The following is a 22812-nucleotide window of genomic DNA, read 5'->3' on the forward strand; positions in this document are numbered from 1 at the left end:
CCTGTTACCCAGGCTGGAGTGCAGTGATGTGATCTCAGCCCACTGCAACCTCCGCTTCCCAGGTTCAAGCAATTCTCCTACCTCAGCCTCCCGAGTAGCTGAGATTACAGGTGTGCACCACCACTCCCAGCTAATTTTTGTTGTTGTTGTTTTTGTTTTTTTTTTCCTGAGACAGAGATTCACTCAGTCGCCCAGGCTGGAGTGCAGTGGCGCGATCTTGGCTCACTGCAAGCGCCTTCTCCGGGGTTCACGCCATTCTCCTGCCTCATCCTTCCAAGTAGCTGGGACTACAGGCGCCCGCCACCTCGCCCGGCTAATTTTTTGTATTTTTAGTAGAGACGGGGTTTCACCGTGTTAGCCAAGATGGTCTCGATCTCCTGACCTCATGTTCTGCCCACCTCAGCCTCCCAAAGTGCTGGGATTTACAGGCGTGAGCCACCGCGCCTGGCCTGCTAATTTTGTATTTTTAGTAGAGACAGGGTTTCACTATGTTGGCCACACTGGCCTTGAACTCCTGACCTTAAGTGATCCTCCTGCCTCAGCTTCCCAAAGTGCTGGGATTACAGGCATGAGCCACAGCACCCAGCCAACCCTGTATGATTAACAGCACGACTATTCTTACAGTGGTCATATACTTTGGTGTCTTTAAAATCATGTAAAAGAATAAGAACTTGAAGTGATTAGAATAAGTTCACAACACACTTTGTTTTTTTGTTTGTTTTGTTTGGTGTTCGTTTGTTTTGTTTTGTTTTGTTTGAAACGGAGTCTCACTCTGTCGCCCAGGCTGGAGTGCAGTGGCACAATCTCTGCTCACTGCAAGCTCCACCTCCTGGGTTCACACCATTTTCCTGCCTCAGCCTCCTGAGTAGCAGGGACTACAGGCACCCACCACCACGCCCAGCTAATTTTTTGTATTTTCAGTAGAGACAGGGTTTCACCATGTTAGCCAGAATGGTCTTGATCTCCTGACCTCGTGATCTGTCCACCTCGGCCTCCCAAAGTGCTGGGATTACAGACGTGAGCCACTGCGCCTGGCCACAACACACTTTGCAAGTGAAAATGATGGGTTAAAATATATATTACCTCTATTTTTTAAATGAAAATGAAAAACTCAAGAGTATACATCAAAATATGAACAGAAGTTATCTTTAACTGCTGTGCTTCTACAGTCTTTCCATTTTTACCAAAGAACAAATACTTTAAAATTTTTAAGTGAAAAAGAAAATGGAGAGCGATGAGTTGAAGCATCTAGAAAAATCAAACAAGAGTGTGCTGAGGCCTGCTCCTCTCTTGTGGTGGGCACCTCATGGACTTTCCCTGGCTTTCTCCTTCTGTCTTCGAGCCCAGCCCTCCTCATTCTCTGCTCTCCAGTTCCTACTCCTAAGACCCTGCCTGTTTCTCCTCAGGACTGAGCACGGAAGGCATCTACCGGGTCAGCGGGAACAAGTCAGAGATGGAGAGTCTGCAGAGACAGTTTGATCAAGGTAAGGCGCAGCCTGGCCAGGCGTCCGAGGCCAGAGCTGGTCATGGAAAACACAACTGCCTTGGTGAACTGTCTTTGGGGCCTCGGGGCACTCCTGCCAGCACAGACCCAAAGTCACAAGGTGCTGAAACTGAGAAACAGACCATGTATGGCCGCAGTGGGGAGGAGTGGACTGGGTCCTGTCAGTGAACTCTCCCTGCCAAAGCTGGGTTATGTAGGCCACTCCCCACACCGCCACTCACAGATGCTCTTCCAGGTCACCCAGGCACACGCCTCCCTCACCACACTGAAGAGTTTTGCCTGTTTGGCCATGCAGAGCTAGTTGCAGGCACATGATATACAAGTCGGGTTGAGATGTGATCCTGTTTTGCCAGGGCCTCAGATCTATCCTCCTCACAGTCCCAGCACCAGAGAAAGCGAGGGACCATCGTGTGAGGAGCTGAGCCCTTGGGACACAGACCCAAGTTACATAGTTCTTGGCAGGGACTCTCTTCTCCTAAGCCGAGCCAGCTTCAAGAGGCCTAAAGTCAGGCAACCAAACTCTACCTCTTGGAATTGACCACACGGTGGGATGAGAAACCATGTCCCCCAGTGCCAGCAGCAAAAGCACTGGAGCAGGGCACATTCCCATCTGTCAGCAGCCAGGGCAGGAGGCACCACCCAGAGCAGACACCACACCCACTCCCCAGGTGGGCAGCCCTTGCACCTTGCAGCACCGCAGTTGGGCTCAGCTGGCCACAGCGGGCAGAGGGCACCACACGAGAGGGAGACGCCTGCTAATCTGTGGGTTAGGAGACACGAGGCCAAGTGAGGGGAGAACCCCCGGTGTGGGATGCATTTGTATATATTGGAGATCCTGTACCAGCTTACCTCCCCCACAATGGAACGTGGTGTTGTCCATCCGTGGAGATTTCTTCGTTATCAGGAATCCACTGAAGTATGTATGCAACAAGAAGGAAAGTAAGAGATGGGTCAGTGGTGTGGTGGCTGGGAAGGGCCAGAGAGAGAATAAATGAGCCTATTTGCCCTCCCACCATAGGCGACAAGGATGGAGGCGGCAGTCACAGTGGTTGCTAACATCTCTGTGACCTACCTGGAAAGTGAGCCACCCTTAAGGAAAGCCGCCTCCTTCTTCTGTGATGGGAAAGGAGTAAGGAAGAGGTAACGGCATATCAAAGCCAGATGAGGGCAAGCTCCCGCCACTGAAAACCAGCATCCCTGCCCTGATGCTGGTGGAGGAGGCAGTTCAGCAGTCTCGGAAAGAGGTGCTGGGGCCAACCCATGCCTGAACCTCAGAACTCGAGTTAGCACTCCCACAGGTCTCACCCCTCCAATCCGTGTCAGTCCTGAGGCCATTCCTGGCTCCTTAAGGTTTCTCTAGCCTCTCCCGAGCCCCGAGTTGTCCTGATGCTTCTGCCTGGCTTGGAATGGTTTGGCCTCACTCTCCTGACTTCCTTTCAGACCATAACCTGGACCTGGCAGAGAAAGACTTTACGGTGAATACCGTGGCCGGTGCCATGAAGAGCTTTTTCTCAGAACTGCCTGACCCCCTGGTCCCGTACAACATGCAGATCGACTTGGTGGAGGCACACAGTGAGTACCGGCAGCCCAGTGTTGGGTGGATTGAGGGAGAAAGGGCTCAGCACTGGAAGAATAGGTCCTGCCCTCAGAATGGACGCTGGCTGTTAGAGCTGATGTTTGAAGGACAGCAGGCAAGGGAATTAACCAGATGACAACAATGGGACTTGCAAATCGGGCTCTTGCCCTTGTAGACCTTAGGTGCTTATCTGGGGGTGGCACCAAGAGAGTTGCAGGTTTCCCTCATACTCTCATTAGTTAAGAGCATGATTTCGGTGTCAGACTTGGCTCCTTTGCTTGCGGCCAACTTAACCTTCTCTGCCCCTTAGTGTCCTGCTGTTGTTACCATCCCTACTCCTGCAGATGAAATTCGGTTCGGAAAGGCCTAGAAGTGAGGCTGTGAACAGCCTATTTAATAGTAGTTCTTATTTTCCTTTCCCCTCTTCTTACCTGTCTTCTCCCACCTCTCATGTAATGAAGTTAACATGCGTCTAGGGTCCTACAGCCTCTTAGGAAGCCGGCCTCTGGAGGGAAAGAGACAACTCCAGTGGCCAAGTGATCATTTGATGCTGTAGCAAATGAGCGCCTCTGGTTTTAGTGGTATCCTGTGTGCCGTGCCACCTTGCCTCATCAGCTGTTCCTGCCCCAGCCTGCCTCTCTCTAGAGGTGTTTGTCCAGATGGGCAAGACTTCTCACTGGCCAGCCTCTCCCTGGACTTGGTGTAGTACCACAGAGGATGCCTGGCCTCTCAGAGCGTCCCGCCATGTGGCCCTCACTACCTTTTAAGTCATCAGCAGCCTTCCTGCTTTGTGCCTCTGGCAGGCCAAGACCCAGCAGCAGCCCTTGCCGTGCAGCTGCAGAAGGGAGTGTCTCTGCCAGCTGCCCAGAGATGACAGCCACCCCGTGATCCAGCGACCAGAGGGTGGGGAAGAGGAAAGGAGATGTGTTCCTCAGGGGCAGGACATTGGTCTCATCATGCCACTGCCCAACTCTAAAGAGGGAGCTTTAAACAAGCCTCATATACTCACAAGGCTGATGTGTAGGCAGAAATTTGAGGGAGGTGATGGATCAGCGTGACCCCGAGTCCTGGGTCACTGACTCTAAGTAGCATCTAAGGGAGACAGGTGTGGAGGAAGCCCACCCCTGAACTGTCAGAGCCTCAATAGTGACAGGGGCTGCGGGACCTCCAAGGTCACCCTTCCAGGGTCTGCACTTCCTGTGGTGTCTGTTTTCACAGTCTGGATGCCACTTTCACCTTATTCTGTCCACACTCTCTTAGCTGACTGGAATTGTTCCTAGCGCCTGACCTAGCTAAGCCCACAGGGATGGGGCAGGAGAGCATGGTACTCCTGGGACGGTCATAGAGTAGCCTGCCTTCTGAAGACGGGAGTCAGGGTTTCTCCAGAGCAGTTATTGCCGGCTTCTCCCCTCATCCTGCTGTCGGAAGATAGAGGCTTTCCCAGCAGTCACTTCTCCAGGAGGCTCCAGGCAGGCACAGATGTGAAGTCGCATGGGAAATCTCTATTCTGGAGCCAGGTTTCTTTCCACGGAAGCTTGTCTCACAGTGGAAGTTAGGAAAGGCTGGAAGCCGGGAATTCCTGTCTGCATTTGTCTTGACTTGGCGCCATCTAGAGGTGCGTGGAATCCTGCCACCCGGCAGAACCCCATTGTTTCTGCGGGAGCTGCTGACACAGCATCTTTTTGTGTAGGGTTGGGGGGCCGGCAGGAACGGGAGGTGCTATTGATAGGGAATCAGCTGCCCTTCCCACAGCAGCTTCCACTGCTCAGGAGGTGGCTTCTTGCGGCCGCTACTGCAGCAGCCTGGGAAAGGGTGGAGGTTTCCCACTTCCTCTTCCCATTGTGTGTTTCCTGTCCCCCACGGTACTCAGCGGGGGCTCCGTTGTCTTGAACCTGACTGAAGGGGGTGGGAGAGGAGAAGATCTTGCTGACAATGGCACCTCTCTGGGCCAGAGAAGTTGACTGGAAAGCGAGGCTGTGGATGTTGCAGGGCCAGGTTCAACTGAGCCACAGATACCAGGCAGTGTAAAAGTTAGTAGTGTTAAGGGATATTATGGAAAAAAGATGATCATGCCCCAAAGTAGCTCTTCCCAGACTGGCTGGGGTTTCCATGGCTACATCAACTTGACCAGCTCTTTCTACTTAATCCCTGAGAGCAATTGTGTCTCTATATGTTCAGGCCTTGGAACCAGTTTCAAATCCCATCACAACAAGTATCAAGGTCACTAGCAAATGGTTTTGTTAGCTCCAGAATTTCACAATATTGAACACTGCTGAAAATGTACCCGCAAAATAGAGACGTTTGTGATTATTTGCCAGTTATTTTCCTACCACACTCAAGGTGATGCGTGGGAGATTCAGAAATGAACAGCAGCAGCAACCGCACCGCCCATGGCCTGGGTGCCTGCCTAGGCTTGGCCCTGCTCTCCACGAGGCATTTGATTCCCACTGCTGATCTTCCTTTGAGGAAGATGGTATTATAATACATCTCCATTTTGCAGAGGAGGAAACAGCTTCTCAGAGGTGATACAGCCTGCCCAGGGTCACACCGCTAGGGAGCGACAAGCTGGGGCTTGAGTCCCTGCCTCCATGGGTGCAAGTGAAGTTCTCTGAAGACAGAGCAAAGCTGAGCTTGAAGTGCACAAACCCCAGCGGGGAAGGCTCGAGGAAGAGGGCTTCACAGGGGAGATGGGCCAGGGTTTCAGGAGGCAGAGGAAGAGGCTTGCGCTGCCTGTCTTGTCTCCTCCCTGTAGCCCACCCCCGCCTTCAGGAGTCACTCTTGCCTGGTGTCTCCCCTGTCTCTGGTGACTCCCTCCTCCCTGCCTATCTTGAGTCGACTCCATCCAGCCGGTGTCCACAGGCCCTGCCCTATGACTTTTGTGCTGGAAGGGGTGCTAGAGCTGGCTCCATCTCAAGCCAGACGGTCTGGACCAAAGGACCTGTGGCTCCAGGGTCCCCATTAACTCCCTGTAATAGCTCGTAAAATTCAGTCTTTTTAATTTAAGGAGAGACCAGTCGTTTTCGTCAGATTGTCGAAGGGGATGTGTGACCCGAACATGGTTCAGGATGCCGGCTCATTGTCTCGGCCTTTCCTTTTGACAGATGAGACCGTTGGGGCTAGAGATAACAGTGCAGCCTAGGTTACCAGGAGGCGGCCCTGCTGCTCTCTGGGCTCTTGTTCACCAGCTGCCTTGGGACGTTGCTGGTTCTGGGATCCTGCCTTCCTTTGATCTGTCCAGATAGCTGCCCGAGGGTATGGGGGTGCTCCTCACACCCACGCACGGGGTCATTAATTTCACAGATAGCCAGGCCCTGTGTGGACAGAGACAGATGGCAGTGGGCACACACATATGCGGCCCCCAGCTCAGTCTGGTGGGACAGGACATTCAACAGGTGATTGCAAAGCCATGTCTTCAGGGGAAGGACAGCCTGGATTCCCCATCCTGGGCCCTGTAGAGTGAAGTCTTGACCTTGGAGTTGTTTACCACCTGGGACGGGGAGAGCGGACGCCGGACGAGCCTGCGTGATCACTGAAGGACTGTGACCCTGAGCTGGGCTTTCCCTTTCCTGGCGATGCAGGCGTGCAGATGGTCAGCGGCGGCCAGCAGGGACTTTCCTCCAGGCACTGAGCTGGCAGCAGCAGACCCAAGCCTAGAGCTTGGTTGGCAGCCTGGGTGCCAGTGATGGCAGTGGCGCAGCACAGCCAGGGCAGGAGTGTTCTTTGGGAACAGGGTCTCTGCTGCCAATTTGTTTGACCTTGGACCAGTATTCTGGCTTTGTGAGTCCTGGTGTGTCTGTGCTGTAAGAGGTATGGGAAGCTATTCAGTAAGGTCCCTGTGCCCTCTGGCTGTCTCCTCCCCTTCCTCCTGAGTTCTTGGGGTCTCTATTTTATTAAATTGCTGGGTCTGTGTCCAGGCTGTCTTGGTTCAACTGGCCCAAAAATTCGTCCCCTGGACGTTTCTTGCTGTCTCAGGCGACTAGCCCCTAAGTTCAAAAGTATGATGTCCCATCAAGAGGTGCAGCTCCCAGCCCACACCCCCTGAGCAAGAGCAGAGCCACTTGGAGCCGAGCCAAGCGAAGGGGTGAGCATGGTGTAGAGGCTGGGGTCTCCTCCATAGGCCACCATCTCTCCCAGCCCACACCCCTGGACTCCTGTCTACCACTGACCAACACTGGAGCAGGGTGGGTTCTTCTTGTTGTTGTTAGAAAAAACTAAGTGTCTTGACTCCCAAAGGGTAGGCTGAGGGAGTAAAGGATGTGAGGATCCGGCCCTCCACAGTCTGGGTCCTGAGGGGACTCTGAAGGGGTTGGAGGTCATACCAAAAGTCTGGACGAGTGGAGCTGAGAGTCCACAAATCAGCACTCGCCAGGTGTGGGGAGAAGCCACCCTGGGCACCTGTACCATGGCGGGTCCGGGTTGCAGCAGCTCACCCAGGGCTGGGTGCCCTGACGGCCCTGTCCCAGCAGGGACCCCAGGGAGCCTATTGCCCCTGCTGTTTCTTTGGCCAGTGTAGACACCTGGCCGGGCAGGCCGGCCCACCTGTTGAAGCTGCGGGTCCCTGTAGAGCAAGGTTCCACTGAAGATGGTGAGTGGCTCCCCTGAGTGTGCCACTGCCCTGTGACCAGGTCCACACAGACTGTGGCCCCAGCCTGCAGCAGCACCATGGGGCAGAAGGTGTCCGGGGTGCACGGGCTGGCCTGGCTCTTGGCCACCAGCTTGTTCCCAGGCCTCTGGCTTGGAGCTGCCAGAGTCTGTTCTTGACCACACCCAGGCCCAGGTTGGAGCCGGACAGCGCAGTCAGCACCGTGCTCAGCAAGTAGCAGCCAGCCAGAGGCGCCTGAACTCACCAGGGATGAGGATGGTGGTCACGAGGGGAGACTGGGGCCGGGCCAGGAAGGCCTCGAGGAGCCAGCCCAAAGCTCCTGGACTAGAGAGGGACCCTCTGGGTCCTTTCCCCTCTTTCCACTAGACCGTAAGCGACAGGGAATTTGGTTTTTGTTCCCTACTGCATCCCCAGCGTATAAAATAGTACCCAGGCAGGAGCAGGCCCCCATAAACACCTGCTTCTCCCACACACTGAGGATAAACAAATGACCCAAGCAAGAGGGGCCTCCCAAATCCGAGAATGAAATAATTCGCATTGTCTGGCGAGGCAAGAATGGGGTGCTGTCACCGACAGCCTCACCCATCCCCATGTACTCAGCCTAGTCCCTCTCACGCTCACCTGCCTCTGGGTCAGAGTCGCCGCCTCCCTCACTGAGGACTGTTGAGGGACCTGTGCCTGGTTCCGACCAAGGCAGCTGAAAATGCCACACAGGGCACAGACACTGCTGGTGCCCCCCCAGTCCTGGGTCAGGGGAGAGTGGGTATAGGAAAAACGTATGAAGCCGGGTGCGGTGGCTCATACCTGTAATCCCAGCACTTTGGGAGGCCAAGGCGGGCGGATCTGGAGGTCAGGAGTTCGAGACCAGCCTGACCAACATGGTGAAACCTCATCTCTACTAAAAATACAAAAATTAGCCGGGCGTGGTGGCTCAAGCCTGTAATCCCAGCACTTTGGGAGGCTGAGATGGGCGGATCACAAGGTCAGGAGATCGAGACCATCCTGGCTAACACGGTGAAACCCCGTCTCTACTAAAAAATACCAAAAAAAAACTAGCCGGGCGAGGTGGCGGGCGCCTGTGGTCCCAGCTACTCCGGAGGCTGAGGCAGGAGAATGGCGTAAACCCGGGAGGCGGAGCTTGCAGTGAGCTGAGATCCGGCCACTGCACTCCAGCCTGGGCGACAGAGCCAGACTCAGTCTCAAAAAAAAAAAAATAAATAAAAATAAAAATACAAAAATTAGCTGGACCTGTAATCCCAGCTACTCAGGAGGCTGAGGCAAGAGAATTGCTTAAACCTGGGAGGGGTTCTCTACTAAAAATACAAAAATTAACCATGCCTGTAATTCCAGCTACTCAGGAGGCTGAGGCAGGAGAATCGCTTGAACCTGGGAGGTGGAGGTTGCAGTGAGCCGAGATCGTGCCACTGCACTCCAGCTGGGCAATACAGCGAGACTTCATCTCAAAAAAAAAAAAAAAAGTGTCCTAGCTGGTGAAGCCAGCACCCTGGAGGGCGCCCCATCCCCTTTCCTGTCAGAGGATTACTGCAGTCAGAGAGGACTCTGCTGCCTGCAGGGAGGCGAGGACCCAGAGCAGATGGGCTGAGCTGGGAACAGGCCTAGGTCCCATCCACCTGCGACATCACCAGCCTTGTGACCTTCTCTTGGCCTCTGGAGTGGGTTTCTCAGCCACCATATGGGTAACACCCAGCCCCACCTTCCACTCAGGTCTGCGGTCAGGGCCACGCGAAGAGCACTGTGAAGCTGTCCTGCCAGCACTCGGGCAGCACCCAAACCTAAGCAGCTGCTGGTGCCTTTGCCATGTGAAGAGGCTGCAGCCGGAGCCTAGAGGGGTGAGGCAAGCTTTGCTTAAGGAAAGAGGTGAATGGGGCTGAGTCAAAGGATGTTGACAAGGTCAGCCTTGCTTTTAGTGTGGCCCAGACTTGAGCAGAAGGGCCTCTCGCCCTCCTTGACTTCTGCCCAGCGAGCTCCTAGTGCTGCTCCGTACTCAGGAGCACCTGGACCAGGCAGCCAGTGGGGAGGGGAGCAGGCCAGGAGACTGGCCACCCACTCCTCACTAGGCATTCAGCTGAGGTGCATATGCAGAAGGAGGCTGGGATTTTAGGGGGCAGCCCCTAGTTTTTTATTTTTCTTTTTGAGATGGAGTCTTGCTCTGTCACCCAGGCTGGAGCACAGTGACGCAATCTCAGCTCACTGCAACCTCCACCTCCCAAGTTCAAGCAATCCTTCTGCCTCAGCCTCCCAAATAGCTGGGATTATAGGCACACGCCACCACACCTGGCTAATTTTTGTATTTTTGGTAGAGATGGGGTTTTGCCATGTTGTCCAGGCTGGTCTCAAACCCCTGACTTCAAGTGATCCACCCACCTCAGCCTCCCAAAGTGCTGGGATTACAGGCGTGAGCCACCACACACACCCGGCCCCTAAATTATTATCAAAGCAGGCTCTGTAACTCCCACCCCTGCCCCTCCCCACCCCCCAAGGAAGAAACAAAACCACCCTCATTGCTGCTTATCAGATAGGAAGGAGAGCAGGCATCCCTGGCAGACCTAGGCTTTGCCAGCCCCGTTTCCTGCCTCCAGCCAGAGGATGGGATGAGACCCAGCTCTTACGTAAAGGTGCTACCACTCGTTGCCTAATTAAGACAAACACAGCTGTGTTTGGGTCGTGCAGGCACCTGCGGAGAGACCTGTGTCCTCCTGTGCCAAGCTAGCAGCTGGAAGGGGGCATGACGCTTTTATGAAGTGAAGCTTCGCGCCACACACATGCTGCTTGTGTTTTCTAATACAGTCTTCTGTCCTCCCTACAGCAGTTTACTTTTTTTATGTAGATATTGTATTGTAACATGACAATGAACTGTTTGAAGACTCAAGGTCGTGGAAAAGAGTGTGCCCATGGCCGGGTGCGGTGGCTCACGCCTGTAATCCCAGCATTTTGGGAGGCCAAGGCAGGTAGATCACCTGAGGTCAGGAGTTCCAGACCAGCCTGGACAACATGAGGAAACCCTATCTCTAGTAAAAATATAAAAATTAGCCAGGCGTGGTGGCAGGCACCTGTAGTCCCAGCTACTTGGGAGGCTGAGGCAGGAGAATCACTTGAACCCAGAAGGTGGAGGTTGCAGTGAGCTGAGATCGCGCCACTGCACTCCAGCCTGGGGGACAGAGCAAGACTCCATCTCAAAAAAGAAAAAAAGAGGCCGGGCGCGGTGGCTCAAGCCTGTAATCCCAGCACTTTGGGAGGCCGAGGCGGGCGGATCACAAGGTCAGGAGATCGAGACCACAGTGAAACCCCGTCTCTACTAAAAAAAATACAAAAATTAGCCGGGCGCGGTGGCGGGCGCCTGTAGTCCCAGCTACTCAGGAGGCTGAGGCAGGAGAATGGCGGGAACCCGGGAGGCGGAGCTTGCAGTGAGCCGAGATCGCGCCACTGCACTCCAGCCTGGGCGACAGAGCGAGATTCCGTCTCAAAAAAAAAAAAAAAAAAAAAGAAAAAAAGAAAAAGAAAAGAATGTGCCCTTGAGGTGGAACCCTTAAAATAAACCTTGGATTCAGAGAAATGAAGCTGCTCATAGCCCAATAACTAGCTCCCAGGACTTTTTTAGTCATTTCTGATAGACAGATGTTACCAAGACACTGCTTTCATGAAGTTACACTCTCAAGGCCACAGATTTGCCTGGTTTCATTCATCCTCATTAGGCTGCCTGGGAGAGCTCCTGGAGCTCTGTCCCTTCCAGCCCTGCAGCCTCCCTCCCCCTGGCCCCTGCAAGTAGACTGGCTCTCAGGTGCCCTTATTTTGTGTCCAGCTGTGAACTCTGAATTTAACTGCCGGGTGTCACCGAATGAAGGAGGCACTGTCCACAGCCCCTTTTACAGACGAGGAGACTGACCCTACGGTGTCACTTGCCCAAGGTGACACAGTTGGCACGAGAGGCTGGATTTGTACCCAGGGCCATCTGAGTCAGGATCTGGACTCCAGACCACCACAGGGCCTTCCTCCCTGCTCCGCGTTCCCGCCCTTGGGATTCTGTCTGCTCTTCCAAGTCTCACTCTCCCCAGGGTCCTTGTGCAACTCCCCCAACTCTGACCCTCCAGGCACATCACCTGCTGCAAAGGTGACTAGGGAGCCATGGGTTTCCTAAAGAATACCTGGTTCAGGGCCGGGCGCGGTGGCTCACACCTGTAATACCAGCACTTTGGGAGGCCAAGGTGGGTGGATCACGAGGTCAGGAGATCGAGACCATCCTGGCTAACACAGTGAAACCCCATCTCTACTAAAAATACAAAAAATTAGCCAGGTGTGGTGGCGGGCACCTGTAGTCCCAGCTACTCGGGAGGCTGAGGCAGGAGAATGGCGTGAACTCAGGAGGTGGAGCTTGCAGTGAGCCGAGATGGCGCCACTGCACTCCAGCCTGGGTGACAGAGCGAGACTCCATCTCAAAAAGAAAAAGAAAAGAATACCTGGTTCAGGGAGTCCGCACCCCTCCCGGATTCATCAGCAGAATGGTACACATGTGTCTCCGGGGCAGACGATCCAGCACCGTCGTCTATCTCAAAGGAGCCTGAACCCCCAAGCCCATTAGCAACCGTCGGCGTTATAATAGACCCCCTCTTCACCAACCCCACCCACAGCCACCAATTGTGAGATAGCTGCCGTCTCCTTCGTGAGACCCTCCCGTGGTTCTTCTGTGCCCTGGAGTCCAAGAAGGAAATATGGGGATGTCTTTCCCTGCACAGAGAAATCTGTCTCAGCCAGCTGGGCTCCAGGTGGGCTCTGGGACATGTGTGCCTCACCAGCCCGGGATGCCCTTCCCAGCCAAGGTGGGCCACACCCACTCAGGGATGGCAAGCCCAGTGGCCACGGCTCCAGCCCCACAGCCAGTCCCAGCTCTGCAACTTCTAACCTCAGATACCTCATCCTCAAAATGGGGTGACAAGTTCCTGCCTCACACGATTGCAGGGACTCATGGAACTGGGCCTGGCGCGGGTTACGAGCTGCATTCCAGCCAGTTGTTTTCCCTCCCCTAGGACATTGGGATTCCGTGATAGGCAAAGTGTGGACATTGGGGGGAAAGGGGGTGCATAGTTCCTTTGGTGAAGTGCGTAAGAATTCCCTCACTGTTTCCATCAGCCCCTCCAATGGGGATGTGCGGAGGGTCCCTGTGTCTCTAGGGAAAGGACAGAGCCTTGGTCTCATGACCGACTCCCTCCCTCAAAGGTCTGTTGGCGTGGGTGGGTGGCAGCGGCTGCCTGTCTCCATCTGGTCAGGAAGCAAGCAGGCTTTCTGCGTAGGGATGCCTGTCTCCAGGGGCAACCGGATGAGCAAAGAATGGTGTTCTTTATGGCGTAGTCTCTCCAGATCGTTCTGTCTCGGGTGGTGGGGCCAGGAAGCCCCAGGCACACAGTGCCGCCCTTCAGTGGGGGCCTGGGACACAGAGGTGGGCCAGGCCCCTGGGCCAGTGCCACTGCCAGGTGTGCCAGCCTTGGGCACAGGCTTTGGGGGAAAGAGTGGAGTTAGTGTCATCCGAAAGCCCTGGGTTGCCCTCAGAGAAGGCCCATCACAGAGCACGCCCTGGGGTGGCCACCAGCCTCGGCCATGAAAGGCAAGGCTTTGGTTTTCTCTCTCCTCAGAAATCAACGACCGGGAGCAGAAGTTGCATGCCCTTAAGGAGGTATTAAAGAAATTTCCAAAGGAAAACCACGAAGTCTTCAAGTATGTCATCTCTCACTTAAACAAGTAAGTCGCAGGGCCTTCTGGTTGGTTTTTCCTCCGGAAAATTGACAGCCAGGGTCAGTGCGTCGCAGAACAAGGCTGCCAGTAGCAGCCTCAGGCCCTGGCCTGGAAGGGGCGCTGGCCGGCCTTCCGTGGTGCCCACTGGGCTCAGCGCCTGGAGCCTCTGCCTCTCGCCCATCCTAAGGCCTCCCTCCTGCTCCTATCTGAGGGCGGCCACGTGGCCCCAAACCTGCCCAACACCAGACAGTGCACTTAGCTCTGTCGGGCATGGGGCCTCTTGTAGGCCTGTGCCCCAAAGCTGGCAGAGAGAGATCTTCTGGTTGGTGCTGATGTTCCAGAAATCTTCTCCTGAATCCAAAACACCTCAGAGCCCCTGAAAGTCCTCTCTCAGCATTCACATTCCCAGCTGGGGAGAACCGGGACATCGCACCTCGAGAGGTGTGCTGCAGGAGAGAGCCAGCCTCCAGCATGGAGCACAGGCTGCAGGCGGGAGGCCATGTGGCTCTTCCCTGAACTTCCGTGTGTGTGGAGGAGGGCTGCTGGCCAAGTGGCATCTGATGGCACTCTGGTTTAGGACGCTCAGCCTCCCTCCCTCATCACAGCTGGAGCACCGCCACTGCTTTGGCTGGCTGCAGAGCTAGTCCCTGAGGTGGTCAGTCCACCCCCAGGGGTTTTCAGGGCTCCGGGCAGCCTCTCCAAGGTTGGCCATGTGGAGGCGCTAGGCTGGAGGGGAGAGGACACTGAGGGCGCAGCCTCCCGGGCAGGGCAGGGCAGGACAGGGCACAGAGAGCTGCACGTGGCCTTTTCTGCTCCACCTGAGGGAGTGCAGGCGGGGCTCAGCCTGCGTGCTGAAGACCATGAGCGCCTGGGGACAGGCAGGGCCCTGCACAGTTCTGACCATTGAGTTTGGTGTCGCCCGCAGGGTCAGCCACAACAACAAGGTGAATCTCATGACCAGCGAGAACCTCTCCATCTGCTTCTGGCCCACCTTGATGAGACCTGATTTCAGCACCATGGACGCCCTCACAGCCACGCGCACCTACCAGACAATCATTGAACTCTTCATTCAGCAGTGCCCCTTCTTCTTCTACAATCGGCCCATCACTGAGCCCCCTGGTGCCAGGCCCAGCTCCCCCTCCGCCGTGGCTTCCACCGTCCCCTTCCTCACTTCCACGCCTGTCACAAGTCAGCCGTCGCCCCCACAGTCGCCTCCTCCCACCCCCCAGTCCCCAATGCAGCCACTGCTTCCCTCCCAGCTTCAAGCCGAACACACGCTGTGACCCACCAAGACCTGGGGCGACAGGAGAACCGGTCCTCTCTCTGACGGGGTGGCATTTGGCCTTGAACAAAACCAAGTCCACTGGGGGCAGAGGCAGGGGCAAGTGGCCCTCTCCATCATGTTCTCAAGACCTCAGTGGGAGCACCAGCCAATGGTACCATCCGCCAGGCTGCCAGGTGCCCTGGGCCCGGCACTGCAGACCTGAGCTGGCTGCAGGCAGCAGCCATGGGGCCCTGTCCTTTGACTTAGACCCCTTTGAGGACTGAACTAGGCAGGCAGCAGCCCCAGTGCCCTCCCTCTGTTCTCTGGACCACCACCCCACCTGGCTGCGCACACCAGCCTCCAGGTGCCTCCCTCTGCTTGTACAGGGCCCGTGGTCGGGACAGTGCCCAGGCCTTTGCCGGGGAGGAGGCGGCTCTGAGATTCATGGCGGGGCTGGCAACCCCCGAAGAGAACACTTCCCGCTGGTCTGTCTCTTCCCACCTTCCATTTGCACACACCCGCAAGGTAAGGGTGCAGCCCGGCTGGTGGCTCCTGGGGAACATGTAGGCCACGGCTCTGCCACCACTAGGTACCTGCTGAGGGCGCTGGCCCTGCAGATCAGAACAACGGAGGAAAGCTTTGTGCCTGGACCCAGAGAGTGCAGGACTTCCCTCTTCATCCCCGCCGTCCCACTCCACAGGCTTCCCGAAACATTCCCTGGCAAACAAAGGAACACTAGGAGAAAAAATGGAAAAACCCTTCCAATAATTAAAAAGGAAAAAAACACGGAAAGAAAACTACAGACCTCAAGATTTCACTCTGTGCCCACCTCTGCCGGGAGGGAGGGAGGCACACAGGTGGAATTGACCCTCGTCTTTGTGGCAGCAAAACCAGGATGCCTGGAGCGGTGGCCTGAGAGCCTCCTGGGGTCCCACTCACCCACTTAGGTCTAGTCGCCAGATTCCCCATTTTCCCAAGAAGAGGGTTTGAGCCCTTGGTGGGGAGAGCCCGGGAGATGGCAGAGCAGGCTGGAACCTGGGCTGCCCCAGAACACAATCCATTACGATAGAAACACTACTTGAGCGTACGTGTGGGGTGTGTGTGTGTGTGCACGTGTGAGTGTGTGTGTGGGCACTTGGTGGGGAGTTGGGGACTGCTGGAAGGTGCCAGGTGCACTTGGGGTTGGGGTTGGTGTGTTGGGTGTTGAAGTGGAATCGTTTCATCCCAGCCATGGAGGCCACTGGCAGGAGTGTTCGTGGGGATGTGGGCGGGGTGGGGCACTTTGAAGGAATGGCGGTCTGCTGGTGCCCTCGAAGGGGCATCCTTCCTGGTCCTTGCCGGCCCAGAGGCACCGTGCCTGCCTATCACCCACTACCACCCTAGCCCAGCCTTTCCACTGCTCCAGGAAAAGCTCTTCTCCTGCCCACCTCTGCCCTCTAGCACTGCAAACTTGCATGGCTGGGCCATGGCCTCTGCAGCCAGGAAGACTGGGCACCCCCCAGGCGAGAGCTAGTGGGGTGCAGAGGGCCCCACACCAGACAGCCCTTGGGGCTCGTTGCACTTTAAGAAATAGGATCTGTGGTATATTCCAGGGGGCCTGATGGACACCTCCTGGGCGTCTGCAGCTGCCCCGCCCATGCCCACCTGTAGTGGTTGGAGACAGGAGTGGCCCTTCGTCTCCCAGGCTCCCTCTGGGGACGGCTGGCTCACTGTCTCCAGTTCACAATGGCCAACGAAGGTGCTTGGAAACACTCACGTACCCTTGCAAGTTTTAATGGGAGAAAAACCCAGGGTCCAGGCGTGTTTTCTGTGAATGTTGGATGATGAATTTTTGTCTTTTCTGGCGGAGCTGTGCCTGGCCCTGTAGGCCCAGGGTTGACTGGAAGGTGACATCTGTGTTTCGTTGTAGCTGAGGTTGGCAGATAGGTTCCCAAACTCCCCCAGTCCTGGGCCCCAGCAGATGAGGAAATGGCCGCATTGACTCACCCCGCCCCCTTTTCAAGGTCTTGCTCACCTGGTCAGCACCTCACGGAATTGGGAGTGGAGGGAAAGCATGGTGGTGGCCTGGGCCATCCCTGTATGAACGCAGGCAAAAGCAGCCCAGTCCCCCTCACTGCTTGAGCTAACACTGCCACCTGTTTTGTGAGCACGAAAGCCACGGCCCAAGCCACCTGGCCCCTGATTCCACAGATGTGTGTGCAGCCAGTGACTTCCCCGGAGTGTGGAGGGGGCGGTGAGGAGGAGCACCTGGGCTTTCTACCCCTCCCCTCACAGAAGTACCTGAAACTAGGCCTGGGGCACCCCCAACGCAGCGCCCTGTCAGCCAAGGTGGGCAGGCGGGGACTGTGGCAGCTCATGTCCGAAGGGAGCCTCCATGCACAGGAAGCCCCGGGGTTCCTCTTGTTTCCCCCACTAACTCTTCAGCCTCTCGTCTGCTGCTTCGGGCTGAGGGACTAGAGGACATCTCAGTCGTTTGAGCGGCATGGCCAGTCGTGGCAGGCCAGGCTTCAGCATCCGGTCAGGGCAGCGTGCAGACTGAATAGGCCCTTGTGTGGGAGCATCCCTGGGGATTGTTGGAACCGTGCTGTCCCCACCCCTGCTTTCATCGGGGCTCTAAGTTCTGGAAGGTGCTTGCACAGAGGGTGCTCATGGGACCCGCATGCAGCTCTCAGCACTGGGCGGGTGGGCGTTGGCTTGTCCAGAATGGGGACGTGGGGCAGCCACTGCCACCCAGCGAGAGTGCAGACACTGTGTGAGGGAACAGCAGCCCTTGGTGCAAAGCCAGAGACTGATCCTGGCTCTGACGGCTGAGGAGGGAGGACCCGAGGCTGGGTGGCGTGGCTCGTGAATCCACTTAGAATTCTTGGCTTGTGTCGCACACTGGGTGTCACGGCACACATTTACTCTGCATTGTCCCTGTCTTTCCTGTCGCCTAGCATTTGGAGAGGAAGAGGGAGAGAGCTTCAGGGTGTCTGTCTCCTTGCTCTCCTGCCTCTACCGCCTTGGTTTTGCTTCCTGCTGGAGGCGCGGCACCTGCTGCGACCCAGATTCTTCTGCAGGATATGTCTGTCTTTGTCACGGTGGACAGAGGGTGACATCATAGGAGCAGCTCGCTGGCCAGAAGGGGATGGGGCATCCCTGTGCCTCAGTCAGCTTCTGCTGCTCTTAGGGAAGGGAGGCCTGGGTCAAGCCAGCATCCCTCCCTTTGGTTGAGACCCCCGCAGGCCACCAGGCATTCTGGACATACACACACACAACTCCACAGCAGGCCAGCTGCAGCGTCTTGTCATCAAGAGTCACCTCAGCTGCGCTCCCCTCCCGTCCTTTCCTATGAGAAGCCACTGCTTTGGGGGCGCCAGCTAGAAAAATTAGGGTGAGGTGGCCAGGAGGGCCCCTGCCGCGCGGGGGCCTGGGTCCTGTTGAGGCGCTCATTTCCCGAAGGCAGCGCAGGGATCCAGGGAAGCTGCGGCAGGGAGCGGCCCCGGCTCCGTGGCTCTGAGGTGTAACGGGAGTGGGCTCCCTCCCTCGGAGCACGTGGTCTTGTGTCCAGGTCAGAGAGTGGCCCAGGAAGCGGGCAGTTTCTGTCGCGGGTCCGGTGGGGGCGCGGCCGCGGTGCGGTCGGTGCAGCGTGGCCAATGCACGGCGCGCGGGGGGCAGAGCAGGAGGCGATCGGTGACCTCGGGCACTGCTGGCCTGGGCTGGCCTCCTCCAGCCCTCCTGTGGCGGAGCCGGCAGTGATGCTACACTTCACTGTAGTCACGACAGGGCCTAAGTTATTGTTTGCATAAAAAGAATCATGTTCCCTGTGTACATTTAAGAAAAAAAAAAAAAAAAAAACGGAAATGTCAGAATTGTATGGAAATAAAACTTGTTTGAAAATTTGGAATAGTGCTGCTGCCAGCTTATTTTTCTGGTACTTGTATTTTCACATGTTAAATGATCTTTATATATGTTGAATTAACAAATATTTTGAGTTTCTGAGAAAAACAAAACATATTAATGGTATTGAAATGTGTTAGTAGTCTGGCTGTATGCCCAAAATTCTGTTTTGCAGCAAAAGTGAAGACTTGTATGTAAAGAAAGTATAACAATTATTTCTTTGTATTTTAGGGGCTTTAACCGGAACATCCTTTAGCTGGTGTTAGGAATGTTTGCTTAATTTCCAGACTTTTTTTAAAAAACACATCGTGGGTTTTTTGAGGCTCCAACCTAATTAGTGCATGGTCAGCCCTCAATGAAGGCTGAGGCATCTCTGACTGAGGTGTTTTTGTTTGGTTTTGTTTTTTAAAATCATGTATTTGCTACAAAGTATTGTACTTGTCTCAATGGGAATGGTGTAAAAAACTGAAAAGGCCTTATGTGATCTGTATCATAGTTAATAAATCAATCTTGTAAAAAACCAAACCTGAGAGAAGTGAAGGGGGGCCTCCTCCTTACCGGGCCAGTGCAGCGCACACCTGGGACTCCCCGGGCGCCTAAGCCAAGGATGGGAAGCAGGAGGCTCCCGCAGGGGGGGCCTTTGCCAACACGAGCTTCTGCTCCCAGCTCTCACCTGCTTTCCTCTCCAGCACAGCTTCCCAGAAGGCCGCGTCATTCCTGTGGTCTCTCAGCATCACCTAAAGTGGCCCCCACGAACCCACATGGCCACAGGAACTGCAGGCAGGCATGGGCAGGGGATGCCAGAGGTGCCGCTCCTGACCTTCCTTCCCACTCCCCTCCTGCCTGAGGCCATGCGGGCGGTACTGGGAGTCAGATGCCTGGATTCACTTCCTGGCTGGGGGTGGAAGTGCCTGGGGAGTTCCAGGGGCAGGATCATGAGCAGGCTTGTGTCCAGGAGGTGGCCGACTTCAGACCCTTCTCAAGGGAGGGGTCAGGGCTGAAGTTCTGAGAGGGGAGAGCCAAAGGTCACACTCACTCCCTGGTGCTGGCCCTGGGGTCAGAGACACAGGCTCTACGCCAGAGTTAGCCACTGTCACCACCGTCACCCAGGACAGCACCTCCAGGGACGGAGATGGGCGGCTTCCTAAAGAAGCCTTGCCACCAAAAACACCTCCTCTCCACTCACCCCCTAAAAAGCTCTTGTTAGGATTATCTCCCTCTTTCCAGTCTCCCAGGCTCGTTTGCTCTATCTTTGGCCCCCTCCTTACCCCTTACTGCTTCTAAGATCCCAAATGTCACTTGAGTGTGACTCTTCTCTTCCCTCTGCCTCCATTCTAGCCTAGACCCGAATTCAAGCTCACTACACTCTAATAGACACTCCCACACCCTGAATGGCCTCCCTGCCCTCAATCTCCATAGCAGAAGGGTGAACTACTCAGCATGCAAGACGCATCCTTCCCTGCCTGTGCCCATAGCAGACATGGCTAGCTGATCACCTCACTCTGCCATACCGCTCTCCAGGTAGCCACTACCAATCAATAGGGGCTGGCACCAGAGATGACGGCTGTTTGCCATAGGCTCAGCCAGGCAGGCAAACAAACGGAAGTGCCTACTGACCATAGCCCAGGCTCCTTGACATCATGCAGAGCCCCACGCTCTGGATCCATCCTGCTCTTCTCTCCCACTCCTTTAACCCAACTCCCCAACATCAGTCAAAATAGTCTTTTTTTTTTTTTTTAGACGGAGTTTTGCTCTTGTTGCACAGGCTAGAGTGCAGTGGCTCAATCTAGTCTCACCACAACCTCCGCCTCCCCAGTTCAAGGGATTTTCCTGCCTCAGCCTCCTGAGTAGCTGGGATTACAGCCGCTCGCCACCACACCTGGCTAATTTTGTATTTTTCATAGAGACGGGGTTTCTCCATTTTGGTGAGGTTGGTCTCGAACTCCTGGCCTCAGGTGATCTGCCCACCTCAGCCTTCCAAAGTGCTGGGATTAGAGGCGTGAGCCACCTCGCCTGGCTGAGTCTCATTCTTTGAGTGCAGCTGGCTGCTTTCTGCTTCCAGATCTTTGCTTTCAGCACTTCCCTCTGCCTGAAATTCCTTCCATCCACCCTTCCCCAAATCTCCAGCCTGCCCATCAGATCCTACCCTGTTCTTCAAAGCCAGTCTTTCTCCAGAAACGTCCCCGACCCTCTCTACTCACGGATTCACCCAGCATATGGGATTTACCTGCTGGGGGTTTATGTCACTCCCCGTGAGTGTGCCAGGGTTTCTCCTTTGTTATTGTTGTTGTTGTTGTTGTTGTTTAATTAAATCTCTACATCCTCCGGTGTGCAGTTGGTACTCAATATGTGCTGACAGAAACCTGTCTTCTCTAGTTTTTTTTTTTTTTTTCCTTAGTCTGTTGTGCAGGCTGGAATGCAGTGGCACAAACATGGCTCACTGCAGCCTTGAACTTGTAGGCTGACGCAGTCCTCCCACCTCAGCCTCCAAGTAGCTGGGACTACAGAGGCACATGTTACCACACCTGGCTTTTTTTTTTTTTTTTTTTTTTTTAAGAGATGAGATCTCGCTCTATTGCTCAGGCTGGTCTCGAGCTCCTGGGTTCAAGTGAGCCTCCTGCCACGGCCTCCCAAAGCACTGAGATGACAGGTGTGAACCACCCTGCCCGGCCTCTTCCCTTCTTTGGGAAAAGGCTGAGCCATCTTGGGGCCCTGCTCTGTGCTGAGCTGGGTTGAGGGAGACACCAGAACCGGGACAGGCAGTGGGCTCTGCGTGCTGACTAGCCAAGGAGTGTCTTTTGTTTGTTTTTTTTAAACGGAGTCTCACTCTCGCCCAGGCTGGAGTGCAGTGGTGCAATCTCGGCTCACTGCAACTTCTGCCTCCCAGATTCAAGTGTTTCTCCTGCCTCAGCCTCCCGAGTAGCTGGGATTACAGGCGCCACCACCAGGCCCAGCTAATTTTTGTATTTTTAGTAGAAACAGGGTTTCACCATGTTAGCCAGAATGGTCTTGATTTCTTGACCTCACGATCCACCCGCCTTGGCCTTCCAAAGTGTTGGGATTACAGGCATGAGCCACTGCACCTGGCCTTTTTTTTTTTTTTTTTTTTTTTAAACGAAGTCCCGCTCTGTTGCCCAGGCTGGAGTGCAGTAGCATGAGCTCACTGCAGCCTCCACCTCCCGGGTTCAAGCAATCCTCCCACCTCAGCCTCCCAAAGCACTGGGAGGGCAAGCGTGAGCCCCTGTGCTCAGCCTTCTCTGGCTCTTGATCATCAAGCTTTGTGTGCTTTCTATACATGAGCCTCTCAGCCACCAGCACCCAAGTTGAGAGCTTTGGGGGGCAGCTTTGTGGCTCCCAGATAGGCTGCCCCAGGAGGCCCAACAAGATGCCTTACGCATGGTAAGCCTTCAGTTGGTTTTTCGAACACAGTGGTCTCAACCTTGCCCTTGACTTGCCCCATCTACAAACCAACCTCTCCCACGTGACTCCAGCCCAGACCTCTGCTCCAAACAAAACATGATATCCACCTGTCTATGACACTCTACTTGGGGACTCCACTGTGACACACCCACAGCCAAACTCCAGACCCCTACTCCAAACAGGTCCATTCCCAGGATCCCCCCTCCAGCCAGAGAGAGACCCTGGGGGCCTCCTTGGGGTGTCTGTCTCCCTTCGAGTCAACCAGGTGCACCTCCCAGTTCCATTTTGCCTTCCAGTGCACTCCCCTTCCTGCTCCCTGCACCCCATCCCTGTCTGATCTTACCAAGACATCTGCCCTCCATGCTCACCCACTCCCATCTCCATGAGAGCAGATCAGATCTCACATCTAGCCATGCCTCTCCTCCCGTAACATCCTCCAGGGGTCTCCAGTGCCCTTAGAGGAAGCCCGAACTATTCCATAGGGTCCCACCCTGCACCCTGCCCACCTCCCAGGAGCCTTTCCTTGCACTCTCGTCCAGACACCCCAACTCCCCCAGGGCCTGCCCACCTCAGGCCCTTTGCAGTATCGTGCCCTCCTCCTCCAACACTGTCCTCCCTTGAGGCCACCCCACCTTGCTAACTTTCTCCTTGTCCTTCAGATTTCAGCTCCTCAGACTCCATAGGGAAAGCCCTCCCTGACTCCGCCAACCAAGATGGGTCTCTTTGCTTTCGGACAAGATCAGGTGGATTCAGGGTGTATGGCCATAGACTCTCTTTGCTTTCAAAGGAAAAAAAAATAGGTTCTTTCAGAGTACTTTCTG

At 55.3% G+C, this 22812-nt stretch overlaps 1 protein-coding gene across 2 annotated transcripts in view; it reads left to right on the plus strand.

Moving 5' to 3' along the window:
- Positions 1-19096, plus strand: part of LOC105478593 (Rho GTPase activating protein 35) — a 152082-nt gene extending 132986 nt beyond the window's left edge. The window contains exons 4-7 of one of the 2 annotated variants that reach the window (XM_011736054.3): positions 1407-1484; positions 2945-3076; positions 13329-13434; positions 14354-19096. In XM_011736054.3, coding sequence (XP_011734356.1) covers positions 1407-1484; positions 2945-3076; positions 13329-13434; positions 14354-14711 — 674 coding nt within the window. In that variant the 3' untranslated portion in view covers positions 14712-19096. Of the gene's footprint in view, positions 1-1406; positions 1485-2522; positions 2893-2944; positions 3077-13328; positions 13435-14353 lie in introns of those variants that run through there. The other variant, XM_071087236.1, reaches the window with a different exon arrangement.
- The last annotated feature ends 3716 nt before the right edge of the window (positions 19097-22812 follow it).

The sequence above is a fragment of the Macaca nemestrina genome, chromosome 20 (assembly GCF_043159975.1).
Source record: "Macaca nemestrina isolate mMacNem1 chromosome 20, mMacNem.hap1, whole genome shotgun sequence".
Taxonomy (NCBI): Eukaryota; Metazoa; Chordata; class Mammalia; order Primates; family Cercopithecidae; genus Macaca; species Macaca nemestrina.